The 19,826-nt window shown below is 47.7% G+C and overlaps 1 protein-coding gene across 4 annotated transcripts in view; it reads left to right on the forward strand.

Moving 5' to 3' along the window:
- Nucleotides 1-19,826, forward strand: part of LOC139275883 (CMP-N-acetylneuraminate-beta-galactosamide-alpha-2,3-sialyltransferase 4-like) — a 103,481-nt gene that overhangs the window by 58,161 nt on the left and 25,494 nt on the right. For all 4 annotated transcript variants that reach the window (XM_070893096.1, XM_070893095.1, XM_070893097.1 and 1 more), the window contains 2 exons: nucleotides 6,300-6,395; nucleotides 17,234-17,423. In XM_070893096.1, the coding sequence (XP_070749197.1) occupies nucleotides 6,300-6,395; nucleotides 17,234-17,423 (286 nt within the window). The remainder of the gene's footprint in view (nucleotides 1-6,299; nucleotides 6,396-17,233; nucleotides 17,424-19,826) is intronic.

The raw sequence follows: 19,826 nt of genomic DNA on the forward strand, positions 1-19,826 counted from the left end.
GAGAGAGGGAGGGGGGGGAGAGAGAGAGAAGGGCGGGGGGAGAGAGAGAGAGAGAGAGGGAGGGGGGGGAGAGAGAGAGAGGGAGGGGGGGGGAGAGAGAGAGGGAGGGAGGGAGAGAGGGAGGGAGGGAGGGAGAGAGGGAGAGAGGGGGGGAGAGAGGGAGAGAGAGAGGGAGAGGGGGGAGAGAGAGAGGGAGAGGGGGGGAGAGAGAGAGAGAGGGGGGGGGAGAGAGAGAGGGGGGGGGAGAGATAGAGGGAGGGAGGGGGGGGAGAGAGAGAGAGGGGGGGGGAGAGAGAGAGAGGGAGGGGAGGGGGGGGAGAGAGAGAGGGGGAGGTGGAGGGGGGGGAGAGAGGGAGGGGGGGGAGAGGGAGAGGGGGGAGGGGGAGGGAGAGGGGGGGGGGAGAGGGGGAGGGAGAGGGGGGGGGGAGAGAGGGAGGGAGAGAGTGAAGGAGAGAGAGAGAGGGGGGAGGGAGGGAGAGAGAGAGAGGGGGGGAGGGGGGGGAGAGAGAAGGGAGGGAGGGAGGCTGAGAGAGGAGAGAGAGGGGGGGAGAGAGAGTGGGGGAGAGAGAGAGAGAGGGAGAGAGAGGGGGAGAGGAGGGAGGGGGGGAGGAGAGAGGGAAGGGGGGGCGTCGGGTCGGGGAACAGGAGCGCGAGTCGGGGGGGGGTCGGGTCTCGGGTCGGGGCGGGGGAGCGGGTGTCGGGTCGGCGCTGGGGGGGAGCGCGTGTCAGGTGTCGCGTCCGGGGGGAGCGGGTGTCGGGGCGGGGGGAGCGGGTGTCTGGACGGGGGGGCGGGGGAAGCGGGTGTCTGGACGGGGGGGGGGAAGCGGGTCTCAGGTCGGTGCAGGGGGGGGGGGGAGCGGGTCTCGGGTCGGGTCTGGTCGGTGGGGAGCGGGTGTCGTGTCGGGTCGGGTCTGGTCGGTAGGGGAGCGGGTGTCGTGTCGGGTCTGGTCGGCGGGGTGGTGGGGGGGGAGCGGGTGTCTGGTCGGTGCGGGGGGGGGGGGAGCGGGTCTCGGGTCGGGGCTGGGAGGGGGTGAAGCGGGTGTCGGGTCGGGTCTGGTCGGTGGGGGAGCGGGTGTCGGGTCTGGTCGGCGGGGGGGGGGGGGGGAGCGGGTGTCTGGTCGATGCGGGGGGGGGGGGGGAGCGGGTCTCGGGTCGGGGCTGGGAGGGGGTGAAGCGGGTGTCGGGTCGGGTCTGGTCGGTGGGGGAGCGGGTGTCGTGTCGGGTCGGGTCTGGTCGGTAGGGGTGCGGGTGTCGTGTCGGGTCTGGTCGGCGGGGGGGGGGGGGGGAGCGGGTGTCTGGTCGGCGGGGTGGGAGCGAGTGTCGGGTCTGGTCGGGGGGGGGAGCAGGAGCTGGCCGTGGGAGGAGCCTCATTCACGCAGCCCCAGTGAGGCCATTGGGCCAGGACTAGGGGCTGCGTGCTTCAGGCCCCTTCCACACAGTTCGGCGCCTTGAGCTACTGCACTTGCGTGCCGACTGTCGCGCGCATGTGCAGAGGTCCCGGCACTGCTTTCAGCGCAGGGACCTGGTTCCGTCCCCCCCCCCCCCACAGCTCGTGCTGACTGCGCCGAGGGCCAGAGGACCTCTAAGTAGGTGCAGAATACCGAGGATTGTTTTAGGCGCGAAAAACGGGCGCCCAGTTTGGAGGGGCGCCCGTTTTTTTTCTTGTGGAAACTTGGGCCCAATATTTCTCAAAACCATTTGGCAGTTTTTAATCGAAGTCAATGTCTAATAGAATGCGACTACTAGCTTCTGAAATCGACAAGGATAGCACCATGCTGTCACAACCTTAGGCATATCTCCACTGTAACTAGGAGAAGGTTGTACCTGGTACCGGAGATCCGCTGTCTGCTCAGGCAGTGAGATCTGAAGAAGCATCATTTATGGGGTGGGTGCAGGGGGGAGCGCAGAGAACACCCGGTGACACGGAAGTCCTGCTGAATTTACTGGTAGGATCTCATTATAATTTGTTTCTTCCACTGCAGGGGGCCACTGCCCGTGAGCCAATGGGGACAGTCCTCGGCCTTTTCAGGAGGGAGGGACTGAGGGATCGGGGCTTGTGGCGGAGGTCTGCGATTGCGGCGGGGGGTAGAGAGAGGGGCCACGAACAGCAGAGTGAAGGCCGAAGGCTTCCATTGAGGCACCATTGTGGAGCAATCCTGCGCCTGCTGAACCACAAGCTGTGCTGTAAAAGGCACTTACCCGTTGGAGCCAGCATCTCTCACCTCCCTTTCACTGCCGGGCCCTGGGAAATCCACATTGCAACGATTACATTTTAAATCAGGCTCCTAATTGCACGGTGGATCCCAATTGAAATAAGTTAATGAAATGTCCCACCTCTCAAGAGCAAAACACGAAACCCACCGCTATAAAAAGAGGCAACGGGGGCCAACACAGAGGGTTGGGGGGCGCGTTTCCCCCATTTTAATTTTTACCCTCCTCACCGCGACCCTGTCTTGACTGTCATTGGGGGTTCACTATTGAGGCCCTGTGGTCTGATTTAGTTTCCACTCCTGGCCATTTAGGTTGTGTATAAACCATGTGGTGCATGAGCACTCCCAACATTGCTACCCCTCACACAAGAACATAAGATCGTAAGAAATAGGAGCAGGACTGGGTCATTTGGCCCTTCGAGCCTGCTCCTCCATTCAATGAGATCATGGCTGATCTTCTACCTCAACTCCACTTTCCTGCACTATCCCCATAATCCCTTGATTCCCTTAATATCCAAAAATCTATCGATCTCTCTTGAATATACTCAACGACTGAGCATCCACAGCCCTTTGAGGTAGAGAATTCCGAAGATTCGCGACCCTTTGAGTGAAGATATTTTTCCTCACCTCAGTCATAAATGACTGACCCCTTACCCTGAGATGATGACCCCTACCTCTAGACGCTCCAGCCAGGGGAAACAACCTCGCAGCATCTACCTTGTCAAGCCCTGTAGGCATTTTGTATGTTTCAATGAGATCAATCTAGTCTCCTCAATCTCTCCTCATAGGACAATCCCCCAATCCTCGGAATCAGTCTGGTGAACCTGTGTTGCCCTCCCTCTAAGGAAAGTATATCCTTCCTTCGGTAAGGAGACCAAAGCTGTACACAGTACTCCAGGTGTTGCTGTTGTAACGCTTTATCCCAGCAACAATGTCCAGGTTGAAGTGTGACAAACACTCAGGTGAATTCACCCGCCCTATCACTGCAGCTTCCATATCCCTTGTAGCAATTGCTGGAGTTTTGTCTCCAGCGTTTGGTATATATGAGTTGACTCTGACAATACTCAGTGTAAACCTACCCCACTTGTTTTTGTCCACTCACCAACAGTTTCCAGAGGTTTACAATGACCATTTCCGACAGAGGCTCACAGTGGGTTTACATAGAACCTTATGCACAGATTTCACTTGTCACTTTCCATTTTGTCCTTTGAAAGAAAGCATCGTTTAGTAGATAATTGCAGAGCATCAGCCTTTATTGTAGGATAAAAAACAGCTCTACGACCCTCCGAGATCTCTACGTTCCTTCCAGTCTGGCCTCTTGTTCATCCCCCACTTCCTTCTCCCCACCATTGGCGGCTGTACCTTAAATGCCGAGGTCCTTAGCTCTGGACTTCCCTCCCTAAACCTGTCCGCCTCTCTCTCCTCCTTTAAAAGGCTCTTTGAATCCTACCTCCGTCACCTGTCCTAATGTCTCCTTCTTTGGCTCGGTGTCAATTTGTTTGTCTGATTAGGGTCATGTGAAGCGGCTTGGTGTGCTTTACTATGTTACTGACATGATATAAATGTAGTTTGTTGTTGGTTTCCAAGCTTTACCTGGAGTTTATTTTCAAGTTACCATTGTCTCTGTTTAGCTCACAGACGGAGTAATATTATACCAAGGTATTGAGCAGTTGCTCCACTAATATTCACAGTAATAATTTCTAGACCTTTAGGAGAATGAATGAGGCTCAGACGGAGGCCATTGTATAATTAGAAAGTGAGAAATTCCCCGAGCAACGTGGTTAAAATCCACAACGGCACCAGGTGCCCTCATTGGTTTTCTCCATTGGATGATGAGGGAGTTATTTGCAGGAAGCGGTCGTAAGATTCAGCCTCTGCCTCATCTTATTAATGAATAATTTTGAAAGTCTAGTTTCCACAACTTTAATACTTTATTGTAAAATATAAGACGTAGCCTCTGCCTCATCGATTTAACCAATGATAGTAATCAAGCAAGTGATATACGTCTAGATACTTACAAGCAGACAACCTATTGGACGAACCTCGGACACCCTGAGCTTGATGCCTGGTGCCTTTAGTCCAAGCTGCCCATAGGCCACGAGGACACACTAACCACCCATGTCACCTGTACAGCTTTTGTTTCAGTGTGACACTAAAGAAAAGAAGATGAATGAAAACCCTTTGATGGGTAAAAAGGAAGTACTTTGATTTCTGTAGCACCTTTTCAGACCCCGGGTCGTCCTAAAGCGCTTCCCAGTTAATGAGTACTTTTCAAGTGTAGTCACTGTTGTAAATAGGGAAATGTGACACCCAAGTTGTGCACAGCAAGCTCCCACAGACAGCAATGTGACAACGACCAGATAATCTGTTCTATTAATGATGTTGGTCGAGGAATAAATATTGGCCAGGACTCTGGGTATAACGCCCCTGCTGTTCTTCGAACAGTGCCAAAGGATCTTTTATGGCCACCTAAGAGGGCAGATGGGGCGTTGGTTTAATGTCTCATGCTCAAGATGATATATCCAATAGTGCAGCGCTCCCTCAGTACTGTCCCTCCGACAGTGTGGCGCTCCCTCAGTACTGCCCCTCCGACAGTGCGGCGCTCCCTCAGCACTGCCCCTCCGACAGTGCGGCGCTCCCTCAGTACTGCCCCTCCGACAGTGCGGCGCTCCCTCAGTACTGCCCCTGTGACAGTGCAGCGCTCCCTCAGTACTGCATTGGAGTATATCCTTGAGAAAACCAGACAAGTTAGACTAAATCAAGAATGAATAATAAAGATGCATCTTCTCTGTGCTCATTTAGGCCACATTCCTTGGACTGTGCTAAAGAGCTCATTCCTTTTCCTCAGTTTGTTCCCCTTGCCCCATAACTAGTTTAACTTCTGTTGATTATGTTCCATCTTGTAGTATCAGAGTCATATTTTATAATCTGATGGATTGTATTATTGATTCTGGATTTAGTTTCGATGTCTGGTTCACCCATGGACGTCCATTCCTTACTGTACTTCGGCAGCGGCAGCTGATGGGGTTCCTGAGATTGCATCATGTACTAACTCAGGCTAACTTCACCGACCCGCAATGCCAACTTACCCGTATCTCTAAAACCTACAGAGGGTGGAAAACATTCAAAAATTATAGGCTGACATCTCCAGGTACTACAACAGAAAGAAATATGCTCTCGTAACAACAACAACTTGTATTTATACAGCGCCTTTAACGTAGTGAAACATCCCACGATGCTTCACTGGAGTATTATGAGCTAAATAAATTTTGACACCTTTCCATATAAGGAGAAATTACGGCAGATGACCAAAAGCTTGGTCAAAGAGGTAGGTTTTAAGGAGCGTCTTAAAGGAGAAAAGAGAGGTAGAGAGGCGAAGAGGTTTAGGGAGGGAGTTCCAGAGCTTAGGGCCGAGGCAACAGAAGGCACGGCCACCAATGGTTGAACGATTATAATCAGGGATGCTCAAGAGGGCAGAATTAGAAGAATGTAGATAACTTGGGGAGTTGAGGGGCTGGAGGATATTACAAGGATGGGGAGGGGTGAGGCCATGGAGGGATTTAAAAACAAGGATGAGAACTTTGAAATCGAGGAGTTGCTTAACCGGGAGCCAATGTAGGTCAGCGAGCACTGGGGTGATAGGTGAGTGGGACTTGGTGCGAGTTGTGACACAGGCGGCCAAGTTTTGGATCACCTCTAGTTTACATAAGTTAGAAAGTGGGAGGCCAGCCAGGAGTGCGTTGGAATAGTCAAGTCTAAAGGTAACAAAGGCATGGATGCGGGTTTCAGCAGAGGATGAGCTGAGGCAGGGGCGGAGACGGGCGATGTTACGGAAGTGGAAATAGACGATCTTGTTATGCTGCGGATGTGTGGTCGAAAGCTCATTTCAGGGTCAAATACGACACCAAGGTCATATGATACCAAGACTCGCAAAAGCAATCACAAGTCTTGTCAGGATCTGGTGGTCAATCTCATCCCACAGAATTATTCACCAGTCAAATAAACAGTGTGAATTCCTCACCAGCTGTACGTTGTAACATTCAGTCACTGCACTTACTGTCCCGCTTTAATAAAGCTGTCTTTTATCAGGTTATCGTGTAAAAGATGTGTAATCATCGGCAATGGAAACAGCCTGAAGAACAGTGCCCTCGGTGAAACAATCAACCAATACGACATTGTTATTCGGTGAGTGATGTACAGCTGTTTCACTTATTTGCTCCGTTTTGGCGTTGGCCGGGGCTCAGTGGGTAGCACTCTCGCCTTTGAATCAGCAGACTCTGGGTTCAAGCCCCACTTCAGAGGCTCGAGCACATAATCTCGGCCGACTCTCCAGTGCAGTATTGAGGGAGTGCTGCACTGTCGGAGGGGCTGTCTTTTAGATGAGACAATGCACTGAGGCCCTGTCTGCTCTCTGAGGTGGATATAAAAGATTCTATTTTAATAAGAACATGGACGTCCTGGTCAATATTTATCCCTTAAGCAACATTACCAAAGTAAATTATGTGGTCATTATCTCATTGCTCAGTGCCAGCTGTGGCTCAGTGGGTAGCACTCTCACCTCTGAGTTATCGGGTTCTGGGTTTAAGTCCCACTCCAGGTACTTGAGCACAAAAATCTAGGCTGACACTCTAGTGCAGTACTGAGGGAGTGCTGCACTGTTGGAGGTGTCGTCTTTCGGATGAAGCATTAAACTGAGACCCTGTCTGCCCTCTCAGGTGGACATAACAGATCGCATGGCATTATTTTGAAGAAGAGCAGGGACGTTCTCCCCGATGTCCTGGCCAATATTTATCCCTCAATCAAAATAACAAAACAGATTACCTGGTCATTATCACATTGCTGTTTTAGGGAGCACAGATTGGCTGCCGGGTTTCCTCCATTGCAACAGTGACTACACTTCATAAAGTACTTTATTGGCTGTAAAGCGCTTTGAGACGCCTGGTGGTTGTGAAAGGAGCTATATAAATGTGTCTTTCTTTTTCTTTTGCTAATGATTCAAATTGCATTTCCCTACATTACAACAGTACTTCCAATATACTTCCTTGGCTTAAAGAACCTTGGGACTCGAGGTTATGAAAGGCGCTATAAAACGGAAGATTTCTCTCTTTAGGTCCTCAGTCCGAGGGTGAGTGGGTGGGGAGGCCAATTCCTCCCAAGTTCGGATCAGCACGGCACGAGTTGCCATTAAGCTGAGTGAGTGTGTCACGGAGTAGGCATCGCATGCTCATAGGCAGATCCTTCTGTACCATGGAGCCACTCATTGCAGCAGGAGTGTGTTGCCCTGCCGTATCGTTCAGGGTTAATTAACTGTGCTGTACCTGGTAATTGCATGATGCCTTCAGTGATAGAGCTATTCAAAAGCTTCGAAAATTACCTGTCAGCATGCAGTACTAATCCGAGAGGGCACTGAGCACCTCGAGTCTCATTGCCGAGAGCATGCAGAAACCAAGCGCAGGCAGCAGAAAGAGCGTGCAGCAAACCAGTCCCACCCACCCTTTTCCTCAACGACTGTCTGTCCCACCTGTGACAGGGACTGTGGCTTTCATATTGGACTGTTCAGCCACCTAGGGACTCATTTTAAGAGTGGAAGCAAGTCTTCCTCGATTCTGAGGGACTGCCTATGATGATGATGGTGATGGAATAACTCTGACCTAATATTTTTACAGTGTGTGTCATATTCAGATGTCCTTCAATACTAGTTACGCACATTAGAGTTGGGAAGCCTGAATTACATAGGATTACATAGAATATACGGCACAGAAACAGGCCATTCAACCCAACCACTCAAGCCTCCTCCCGTGTTTCCTCGTCTAAATCTATCAGCATAACCCTCTATTCCCTTCTCCCTCATATGCTTGTCTAGCCTCTCCTTAAATGCATCTATACTATTCGCCTCAAACATTCCCTGTGGTAGCGAGTTCCACTTCTCACCACTCTCTGGGTAAAGATTTCTTGGTGACGATCTTATATCGATGGTCTCTAGTTATGCTCTTCCCCATAAGTGGAAACATTCTCTCTGTATCCACTCTATCAAACCCTTTCATAATTTTAAAGATCTCTATTAGGTCACCCCTCAGCCTTTTTTCAAGAGAAAAGGGAAGATTCCACTCCACTCGTACCCACTTGTACCTGAATAAGGTTTAACCTGAAATGGGAATGGGGGCATTAGTTCTGAGGGGAAAGAGAAGGCAATCCATTCTTCTGGTTTGGCCAGGGTTTTTGTGATTGTCTTTTTTACACAAGTTCTTACAGCTCCCTTGCTGGGTAAACGAAAGAACTTACATTTCTATAGCACCTTTCTTGACTTTAGGACATCCCAAAGCGTTTTACAGCCAATGAAGTACTGTTGAAGTGTGGTCACTGTTGTAATGTAGAAAACATGACAACTAATTTGTGCACAGCAAGCTCCCACAAACAGCAATTAAATAAATGATCACATCATCCATTTTAGGCGTTGATTGAGGGATAAATATTGGCCAGAACACTGGGAGAACACACCTGCTCTTCTTCGAATGGTGCCATGGGATCTTTAACATCTACTTGAGTGGGTCGGCTGTTTAACATCTCATCTCAAAGAAAGTACCTCCAACAGTGCAGCACTCCCTCAGTACAGTAATTCTATTCCCATCATGTCAATCACAGATAAGGCCATCCTTCATGACATTCTTGTACCACTCGCTACTCACATTCCTCCTCCCCCATCCCTTCTGAGTCCACCCCGGAACACCTCTCCCCAAGTCACTTCCAACGGCTCTTTCAAATTCCCAACTGTCTAACCTTTGCCCTCCATTCACCATAATATTTGTGCAGCTACTGATCTGCTCAATCACACCCGCATCTCCACCATTGAAACCCTTGTCCCAGTAAAACCATTACTCTCTCTCACCCTGGCCATTCTCCCTGATACAGCCCTTATCTCAGATCCTTTTAAGTCCAATGGATGCAGACTTAAACATTGGTGGCAGGCAACTGGTTTAGGCATTCATCACCAAATCTGGCTGGACAACATAAATCGGGTCCTGCTGTCATCTGCCAAAACTGTCCACTATTCCAGGATCATCCTGGAATATAGATAACCCCTGGCTTCTCTTTTCCACTACAAACCATCGTCTTAAACCCTTCGCACTTGCCTCCTCCACGTTTACCTCTAACATGTAAGAGGAGCTCATGGACTGCTTTGTCACTAAGATTGAGTCCACCGCTTCCCTCCCTTCCCCTGGCCCACTGGCCAAACTACCTCTACGGTTCCCCCTTGTCCCCTGTCCTGAACTCGCATTGTTCTCTAGTTTCTCTCCCATCTCCCCGCATGCCCTCACCGAGCTCACCTTGTCCATGAGACCCAGCTCCTCCTCGACCTGATTCTCACCAAACTGCTGACCACCCAAATCTTCATCCTGGCCCCCATGTTAACTGATATTGTTAACCGTTCCCTCTCCTCAGGTACTGTCCCCCTCCCCTTCACATCTGCTCGGGCCACGCACCAATCGGGGGATCCCTCCCAGGCCGCTCACCAGCTGCTGCCGCTGGTAAAGATTCACTGTGCACCAAATTTAAAGTGACCATGCACCATAAACAATTAGAGGGAGCATTGGTTATCACCCCCTCCTCAAACATTCCACGCTTGACACTCTGACCTTGCAAATTACCGCCCATCTCCAATCTCCCTTTCCTCTCTAGATTCCTTGAACGTGTTGTCACCTCCTAAATCCGTGCTCATCTTTCCTGCAACTCTATGTTTGAATCCCTCCAATCCGGTTTCCGCCCCTGCCACAGCACTGAAAAGACCCTTTATCAAAGTCACAAATGACATCCTATATGACTGTGACAAAAGTAAACTACCTCTCTTCATCCTTCTGGACCTGTCTGCAGCCTTTGACACGGTTGATCACTCCATCCTCCTCCAACGGCTCTCCACCATCGTCCAGCTGGGTGGGACTACACTCGCCTGGTTCCATTCTTATTTGTCTAATCGTAGCCAGAGAATCACCTGCAACAGCTTCTCTTCCCACTCCCGCATCGTTACCTCTGGTGTCCCCCAAGGATCTATCCTTGGCCCCCTCCTGTGGGGTGCTGCAGGGCTCAGTGCTGGGACCCCAGCTATTTACAATATACATCAATGATTTAGATTAAGGAATTGAGTGTAATATCTCCAAGTTTGCAGATGACATTAAGCTGGGTGGCGATGTGAACTGTGAGGAGGATGCTAAGAGGCTGCAGGGTGACTTGGACAGGTTGGTGGGTGGGCAAATGCATGGCAGTTGCAGTATAATGTGGATAAATGTGAGGTTATCCACTTTGGTGGCAAAAACTTGAAGGCAGAATATTATCTGAATGGCGGCACATTAGGAAAAGGGGAGGTGCAACGAGACCTGGGTGTCATGGTACATCAGTCATTGAAGATTGGCATGCAGGTGCAGCAGGCGGTGAAAAAGGCAAATGGCATGTTGGCCTTCATAGCTAGAGAATTTGAGTATTGGAGCAGGGAGGTTTTGCTGCAGCTGTACAGGGCCTTGGTGAAGCCTCAAAAGGAATATTGTGTTCAGTTTTGGTCTCCTAATCTGAGAAAGAACGTTCTTGTTATTGAGGGAGTGCAGCGAAGGTTCACCAGAATGATTCCCCGGATGGCAGGACAGACATATGAGGAGACACTGGATTGACTGGGCCTGTATTCACTTGAGTTTAGAAGGATGAGAGGGGATCTCATAGAAACACATAAAATTCTGACGGAACTGGACAGGTTAGATGCAGGAAGAATGATTCCGATGTTGGGAACCAGGGGTCACAGTCTAAGGATAAGGGGTAAGCCATTTAGGACCGAGATGAGGAGAAATTTCTTCACTCAGAGAGTTGCTAACCTGTGGGATTCCCTACCACAGAAAGTTGTTGATGCCAGTTTGTTAGATATATTCAAGAGAGAGTTGGCTGTGGCCCTTACGGCTAAAGGGATCAAGGGGTATGGAGAAAAATCAGGAAAGGGATACTGAGGGAATGATCAGCCATGATCATATTGAATGGTGGTGCAGACTCAAAGGGCTGAATGGCCTACTCCTGCACCTATTTTCTATGTTTCTATGTTACTTCATTACTACTGTAAAACACCAGTATGTCCTGAGATTCTGAAAGGCACTATATAAATGTAAGTCTTTCTTTCTCTGATGTAAATGCTCTTCCATCGGGTGAGTGTTTGCAGTGGGAAGGCTGGGCCTCCTGTGCTGGTTGTCTCCCTCCTGCTGTGTGACAGCTTCCGTTAAAAGAAGAGTGGAAGAAGATAAATAGCATCAAGTTAGGCCAAGAGGAAGAGCAATTGCGAGGGCTGTAGCAGCATTTGAGTGTGTAAGTGCAAACAGAAAGGAAGTAAAGTGCAGTGTTCGCTGCCAATTCATGGACAGCCATGGAAAGCAGAGAGGAGAAGGATTGATAGCACTGAGGCAGAGGTAGGGTCATCCAGGGCTGCACAGTAAATGTGAGAAATGTGAAAGGAGTCATACCTTGGTGGGAACCTGGTGAGATCATTAAATTTCTTCCTACACTGCACCAATATCCTCGAGATGATGTTGATCACATTCACATCCGGAAAGGTCTGGCTCCAATTTTTAGACTATGCCCCCTAGTCCTAGACTCACCAACCAGCAGAAATAGTTTCTCTCTATCCACCTTATCCATTCCCTTTAATATCTTGAAAATTTTGATCAAATCACCCCTTAACCTTCTATACTCTAGGGAATACAATCCTAATATGTGCACTGGCTCCAAGGCCAATATATCCTTCCTAAGATGTGTTGCCCAGAACTGCTCACTTTACTCCAGCTGTGGTCTAACCAGGTATAGTTGCAGCAAAACTTCTACCCCTTGTATTCTAATCCTCCAGATATAAAAGTAACTAGCGCTGTCAGGGAGGGTTTAAATTAGCTTGGCAGCTGGATGGGAACCTGAGAATAGATTCAGAAGGGAGAGAAGGCAGAAAACTAGTAAGCGAATTTGGAAGGCAGAAGAAACAAAGTCTTTGAAAATAGACAACAAGGCAGTTTGGCAGTGCTAAATGGTATATACTTCAATGCAAGGATTCAGGAGAATAACACAGATGAGCTGAGGGCTCAGATAGACAATTGGGAGTACAATATTATAGCTGTTACTGAGACATGGCTGAAAGAAGGGCAGAAATGGCAGCTCAACATTCCTGGTTACAGGATTTTCAGATGAGATAAAGAGGGGGTAAAAATGGAGGGGGTTCGCAATATTGATTAAAGAAACAATTACAGCTGTGAGAAGGAATGATATGTTAGAAGGGTCATCAAATGAAGCCATATGGGTTCAACTGAAGAACAAAAAAGGGACAATCACACTGCTGGGAGTGTACTATCGACCCCCAAACAGTCAGAGGGAGATAGAGGAGCAAATATGTGGGCAAACTTCTCAGAAGTGCAAAAACAATAGGGCAGTAATAATAGGCGATTTCAACTACCCCATATTGACAGGGATAGAATTAGTCTGAAATGTATAAAGGGTGAAGAGTTCTTAAAATGCATTCAGGAGAACTTTTTTAGCCAGTACGCCATCATCATCATAGGCAGTCCCTCGAAACGAGGATGACTTGCTTCCACTCCAAAAAAAGCCAACTGGAGACCAATTCTGCTGCAGGGGCCTAGTGCGCACACATATTGCAGTACTTAGCAAGCCCAACAAGAGAGGGAGGTTCTGGACTTAGATTTAGGGAATGAAGCTGGGCATCACTGAGAGAGCATTTTGGTGGTAGTGATCGTAATTCAGTTAGATTTAGGGTAGTTATGGAACATGACAAAGATAAACCAGGACTAAATGTTCTCAATTGGGGAAAAGCTAATTTTACGAAGCTGAGAGGTAATTTAGCCAAAGTGGACTGGTAACAGCTACTTGAAGGTAAATCAGTGTCAGAGCAGTGAGAGGCATTCAAGGAGGAGATCCGGAGGGTTCAGAGCAAATATGTTCCTTTAAAGAAAAAGGGTGGGACGAACAAATCTAGAGCCCCCAGGATGTCAAGGGGCATACAGGGTAGGATAAAGAAAAACAATGGAAGTTTATGACAGATACTGAGGACTGAATACTGTAAGAGTATATAAAGTGCAGGGGTGAAATTAAAAAGGAAATTAGGGAAACAAAGAGAGGGACTGAAAAAGTATTGGCAAGTAAAATCAAGGAAAATCCCAAGATGTTCTATAAATACATTAAGAGCAAGAGTAGGGCCTATTAGAGACCATAAAGGTAACCTGTTTGTGGATGCGGAAGCTGAGGGTGTGGTTCTTGATGAATACTTTGCGTCTGTTTTTAAAAAAGAGAGTGGTGATGCAGACATTGTAATCAGGGAGGAGGCGTGTGAAATATTAGATGAAATAAACATAGTGAGAGAGGAAGTATGAAGGGGTTTAGCATCTTTGAAAGTGGATAAATCCCCAGGTCCAGATGAAATGTATCTCAGGCTGTTAAGAAAAACAAAAGAGGAAATGGCAGAGGCTCTTACCATCATTTTCCAATCCTCTCTGGCTACAGATGTGGTGCTAGTGAACTGGAGGACTGCTAACATTGTACCTTTGCTTAAAAAGGGAGGAAGGGATAGACCGAGTAATTACAGGCCAGTCAACCTAACCTCGGAGGTGGGCAAATTATTAGATAATAATCTGAGGGACAGGATAAATCTTAATTTAGAAAGATACGGGTTAATGAAGGATAGTCAGCAAGGACTTGTTAAGTGAAGGTCGTGTCTGACTAACTTAATTGAATTTTTTGAGGAGGTAAGAAGGAGGGTTGATAAGGGTAGTGAGTTTGATGTAGTGTATATGGACTTTAGCAAGGCTTTTGTTAAGGTCCCACATGGCAGACTGGTCACGAAAGTAAAATCCCATGGGATCCAAGGCAAAGTGGCAAGTTGAATCCAAAATTGGTTCAGAGGCAGGACGCAAAGGGTGTTTTTGTGACATGAAGGCTGTTTCCAGTGGGGTTCCACAGGGCTCAGTACTCAGGGTCCCTTGCTTTCTGTGGTATATTTCAATGATTTAGATTTGAATGTAGCTGGTATGACTAAGAAGATTGCAGATGATACAAAAATTGTCCGTGTGGTTGATAATGAAGAAGAAAGCTGTAGATTACAGGAAGATATCAATCGACTGGTCATGTGGGCAGAACAGTGGCAAATGGAATTCAAACCTGAGAATTGTGAGGTAATGCATTTGGGATGGCTAACAATGAAAGGGAATGCACAATAAATGGTAGGATTCTGAAGAGTAGAGTTACATAGGGACCTTGGAGTGCATGTCCACAGATCTCTGAAGGTAGCAGGACAGGTAGATAAGGTAGTTATGAAGGCATACATGATACTTGGCTTTATTAGTCGAGGCATAAAATATAAGAGCTTGGAAGTTATGATTGAACTTTATAAAACACTAGTTAGGCCATAGCTAGAATACTGTGTGCAGTTTTGGTCACCACATTACAGGGAAAATGTTACTGCACTAGAGAGGGTACAGAGGAGATTTACGAGGATGTTGCCTGGACTGGAGAATTTTAGCTATGAAGAAAGATTGGATAGCTGGGGTTGTTTTCTTTAGAATAGAGGAGGTTGAGGGGAGAACTAATTATAAAATTATGAAGGGTCTAGATAGAGTGGATAGGAAGGACCTATTTCCCTAAACTGGGGGGTCAATAGCCAGGGGGCATAGATTTAAAGTAAGTGGTCAGAGGTTAAGAGGGGATTTGAGGAGAATTTTTTTGGCCCAGAAGGTGGTGGGGATCTGGAACTCAGGCAATGGGTGATAGAGGCAGAAACTCTCATATGATTTAAAAAGTACTTGGATGTGCACTTGAAGTGCCATAACCTACAGGGCTATGGACCAAGAGCTGGAAAGTGGGATTAGGCTGGATAGCTCTTTGTCGCCCGGCACGGACACAATGGGCCGAACTGGCCTCCTGTGCTGTAAATTTCTATGATTCTATGATTCATTCCATTAGCCTTTTTGATTATTTTCTGTACCTGTTCATGACACTTTAATGATCTATGTACCTGGACCCACAAGTCTCTTTGGACCTCCACTGTTTTTAGCTTTTCACCATTTCAACAGTATCCTGTTTTATCCTCTTTAGGTCCAAAGTGGATGACCTCACATTTGCCGACATTGAAATCCATTCACCACAGTTTTGCTCTTTCATTTAATCTGTCAATTACACTTTGTAATTTTATACTGTCACCTACACTGCCGACAATGCGGCCAATCTTTGTGCCGACGATAAATTTGGATATGTGGCTTTCTATTCCCTTATCTAAGTCGTTAATAAATACTGTGAATAGTTGAGACACGTTTGCTGTCCTCCTTAGGCGAGCATTGTTCTTGCCCTGCCAAGCTCCCAACGTGGGGCACAAAGCAACCCCATAGAAAATCTGCAAAAGGACATAGACAGGCTAAGTGAGTGGGCAAAAATTTGACAGATGGAGTACAATGTTGGAAAGTGTGATTTCATGCATTTTGGCAGAAAAAAAATCAAAGAGCAAGTTATTATTTAAGTGGAGAAAGATTACAAAGTGCCGCAATGCAGCGGGACCTGGGGGTGCTTGTGCATGAAACAAAAAAGGATAGTATGCAGGTACAGCAAGTGATCAGGGCGGCCAATGGAATCTTGGCTTTTATTGCAAAGGGGATGGAGTATAAAAGCAGGGAAGTCTTGCTACAGTTGTACAGGGTATTGATGAGGCCACACCTGGAATACTGCGTGTAGTTTTGGTTTCCATATTTACGAAAGGATATACTTGTTTTGGAGGCAGTTCGGAGAAGGTTCACTAGATTGATTCCGGAGATGAGGGGGTTGACTTATGAGGAAAGGTTGAGGAGGTTGGGCCTCTACTCATTGGAATTCAGGTGATCTTCTCGAAACGTGTAAGATTATGAGAGGGTTTGACAAGGTGGATGCAGAGAGGATGTTTCCACTGATGGGGGAGACCAGAACTAGGGGGCATAATCTTAGAATAAGGGGCTGCCCATTTAAAACTGAGATGAGGAGAAATTTCTTCTCTGAGGGTTGTGAATCTGTGGAATTCACTGCCTCAGAGAGCTGTGGAAGCTGGGACATTGAATAAATTTAAGACAGAAATAGACAGTTTCTTAAACAATAAGGGAATAAGGGGCTTTGGAGAGCAGGCAGGGAAGTGGAGCTGAGTCCATGATTGGATCAGCCATGATTGTATTAAATGGAGGAGCAGGCTCGAGGTGCCGTATGGCCTTCTCCTGCTCCTATTTCTTATGTTCTTATGTAATACTGCCAGGCAAAGCCAATGAATCAAATAAATGGATTCCGGGAAGAACTGTTCCTGGTAATTCATAACAGGGAATTCAGGATCAACTTCTTTACACAGAAGGTGGTTAGAATGTGGAACTCACTACCACAACGAGTGGTTGAGGCGAATGATGTAGATGCATTTAAGTGGTATCTAGATAAGTACATGAGGGAGAAAGGAATAGAAGGACACAGAGTTAGATGAAGAGGGGTGGGAGGAGGCTCGTGTGGAGCATAAACACCGGCATAGACCCCGTTGGGCCAAACGGTAATATGTAATTAGATGTAAATGGTAATATATAATTATATGTAAACGATGGGACTGAGGTGCATAGTGAGAAGGTGGGTAGGTTTGATGAGAACGTATTTTGTCTTTAAGAAAATCAGTCAGGTAATGTGGAGTGACTACATTGGAATGTCTGTAGCAGAGACGGTCTGAAGAACGACATTCTCTGCAAGCATTTCCCTTGTAGGCAAGAGTTAGTTTTTCAACAAAACAAACTGAGGGGAATACGTGTGCAAATTCCTGTTCTACCTCCCAATGGGCAATGTTCCTCACTGCAGTTCAAAGTCGTAAAATCACCCAAGTAAAGTTTAAATACTGCTCAGTTCTCGTAAATAAATAACCAAGTCACATGATAGTAGGATGGTGTTGAGATCAATCAAAATGGATTGTCTTATTGGACACAATGGCTTTTAACCTGTACCTGAATGCTCTCTGTTCCTAGATTAAACAATGCTCCAGTGAGAGGCTATGAAAAGGATGTTGGCAACAAAACAACTCTGAGGATCTTTTACCCTGAATCGGCAATTGAAGACCTCACCATTGAAAACAGTCTCGACACGCTCTTTGTGATCATACCATTTAAGTCAGCTGACGTCAGATGGTTGAAGGCGATCGTGTACAATGAAGCAAGAGTAGGTATCCAGGGTTGGAATTGTACCGATTCCCAGCAGCCACATGCAGAGCTGGAGCCACTCAGGATTGCTCTGTGGTGTTCCTGTGCTGTGTTCATAGAGTGATTAAGTGTCGGAGAGTTATGTTCAGAAATTGAGGTGCTAAAACTCTTACCCGAATGTTCAGGTGCCAAACGACCATGTTGCATTGGATACCCAGCGCACTGCATCATGGATAATGTGGATGAATTTACACCCATAGCGTGCCATGCAATGAGACCCTGACCTCAGCCAAGTTGGTAAGTGGAGGCCAGGTAACTCCCAGAGGCAGCAAGGAGGACCAATCAGAGGGCGAGTCATTCCACACCATTTCCATGCACCTCAGTGGGTAATCACAGCACATGGTTCTCTGCAATGTGAATGAAGGAATTACCCAGCATCAATCACTAGTCTGCACTGAGATAGATGATCTCAGTAAGGCTGGGGATGTAGGGGTGAGGGGTGGGTGAAGCAAGCAATTAGCCTCAGTATTTCTGGACTGGTGAAGTGGAGATGCCCATTTGCAATGGATCCAGTAAAAGAAGGGCATCTTATACGTGGAATATTCGATCTCAGTATATACCTATCCCTCTCATTTTCAATCATTAAATCGTAGAACTTTTTAGGACAGAAGGAAGCTATTCAGAATATCGTGCCAGTGTTAGCTCCATGATGTAGCTATTTCCTCCAATCCCATTTGGTAGTATCACGATAAAGCACAGAAGGAGGCCATCGGCCCATCATGATACGGGGCGCAGAAGAGCTTACCAATCTAGAGTCTTCCGGGAGCACTTCTTCTACCTGCACCTAAGCCAGGAGCAGTGTGTTCGGAGGCTCGGCTTCACCAAGGAGATGGTCACAGAACTCTACCACCTCTTGCAACCAGACCTGCAGCCTCAGAGCAGAGCGACGACGGCTCTGTCAGTGGCCCTCAATGTGATCGTGGCCCTGATTTTTTTTGCTCGGTGGATGCTTCCAGGCTGCAACAGGCGACATAGCAAACATCTCGCAGTTCGCAGTTCATCGCTGCATCCGAAAGCTCTGTACTCCAGGAGAAGGAACTTCATTGTCCTCCCTCTAAACAGAGAGGAGTGTGCATGTGACTTTACCAAGTTAGCGGGCTTCCCCACGGTGCATCATAGGCAGTCCCTCTGTTATGTATGCAATCCTATGTAACCAGTATTATACCGCCACCAGAGGGCGTACCTGTTGGAGTACCAAGGGATCCCAGCATCCCTTGGGAGCACTGTATATAAGCAGGCCTCCCATGCTGTACCAGCACTCTGGAGTTTGAATAAAGGAACTAAGGTCATACTTACTCACATCTACTGTACTTAGTTACATTACTTTATTATGAACATATCAACTGGCGACGAGATAATGAACCATCATGCGAAAATGCAGAGAACTGTTGGTATCCTGGAGAAATTCTCAGAAGGGGACGATTGGGATGCTTTCGTGGAGCGACTCGACCAATACTTCGTGGCCAACAAGATGGAAGGGGACGAGAACGCTGCCAAACAAAGGGCGATCCTCCTCACCATCTGCGGGGCAACAACCTATGTCCTCATGAAGAATCTACTCGCTCCAGTGAAACCAACAGCCATATCATATGAAGAACTGTGTACGCTGGTCCAGGAGCACCTAAATCCGAAGGAGAGCGTTCTGATGGCAAGGTGAAGGCCAGGAAGTGGCGAGCTATGTCGCCGAACTAAGACACCTTGCAGGACATTGCGAGTTCGATGGATTCCTGGAGCAAATGCTAAGAGACTTTTTCGTGCTCGGCATTGGCCATGAGGTTATCCATCACAAACTATTGACTGAGCAAAGCCATAACGATAGCCCAGGCATTTATATCCACCAGCGATAACATCAAACAAATTTCGCAGCATAAAGAGGTTTTGGAAAGTACTGTACACAAAGTAACATCGCTTTCAGGCAGGAAATGCACATGGCAGAACGTACACACCTGCAGCTGCACGACCTCAGATGACCCAGAGTCCGCTATCAAGCGTGAATTCGAGGCAGTTAACACCTTGTTGGCGCTGCGGAGGCGATCATCGAGCCCATCAATGCCGCTTCAAACACTATTGTGAAAAGGCTGCAAACCCTGCAAACCACCACGTTGCAGAGGAAGATCGAGCCATGGCAGATCAAACTGAACTAGAGACTCAAACCGAGGAGGCAGAAGTGTACGGGGTTCACACCTTCACCACGAAATGTGCACCGATCATGTTAAAAGTCGAACTGAACGGAATTCCAGTATCCATGGAACTGGACACGGGTGTGAGTCCGTCTATCATGAGCAAAAAGGCCTTCGACAGGCTGTGGCACAACAAGGCACACAGGCCCAAGCTGAGCTCTATTCACACCAAGCTGAGAACT

Source organism: Pristiophorus japonicus, chromosome 11 (assembly GCF_044704955.1).
Source record: "Pristiophorus japonicus isolate sPriJap1 chromosome 11, sPriJap1.hap1, whole genome shotgun sequence".
In the NCBI taxonomy this organism is placed as follows: Eukaryota; Metazoa; Chordata; class Chondrichthyes; family Pristiophoridae; genus Pristiophorus; species Pristiophorus japonicus.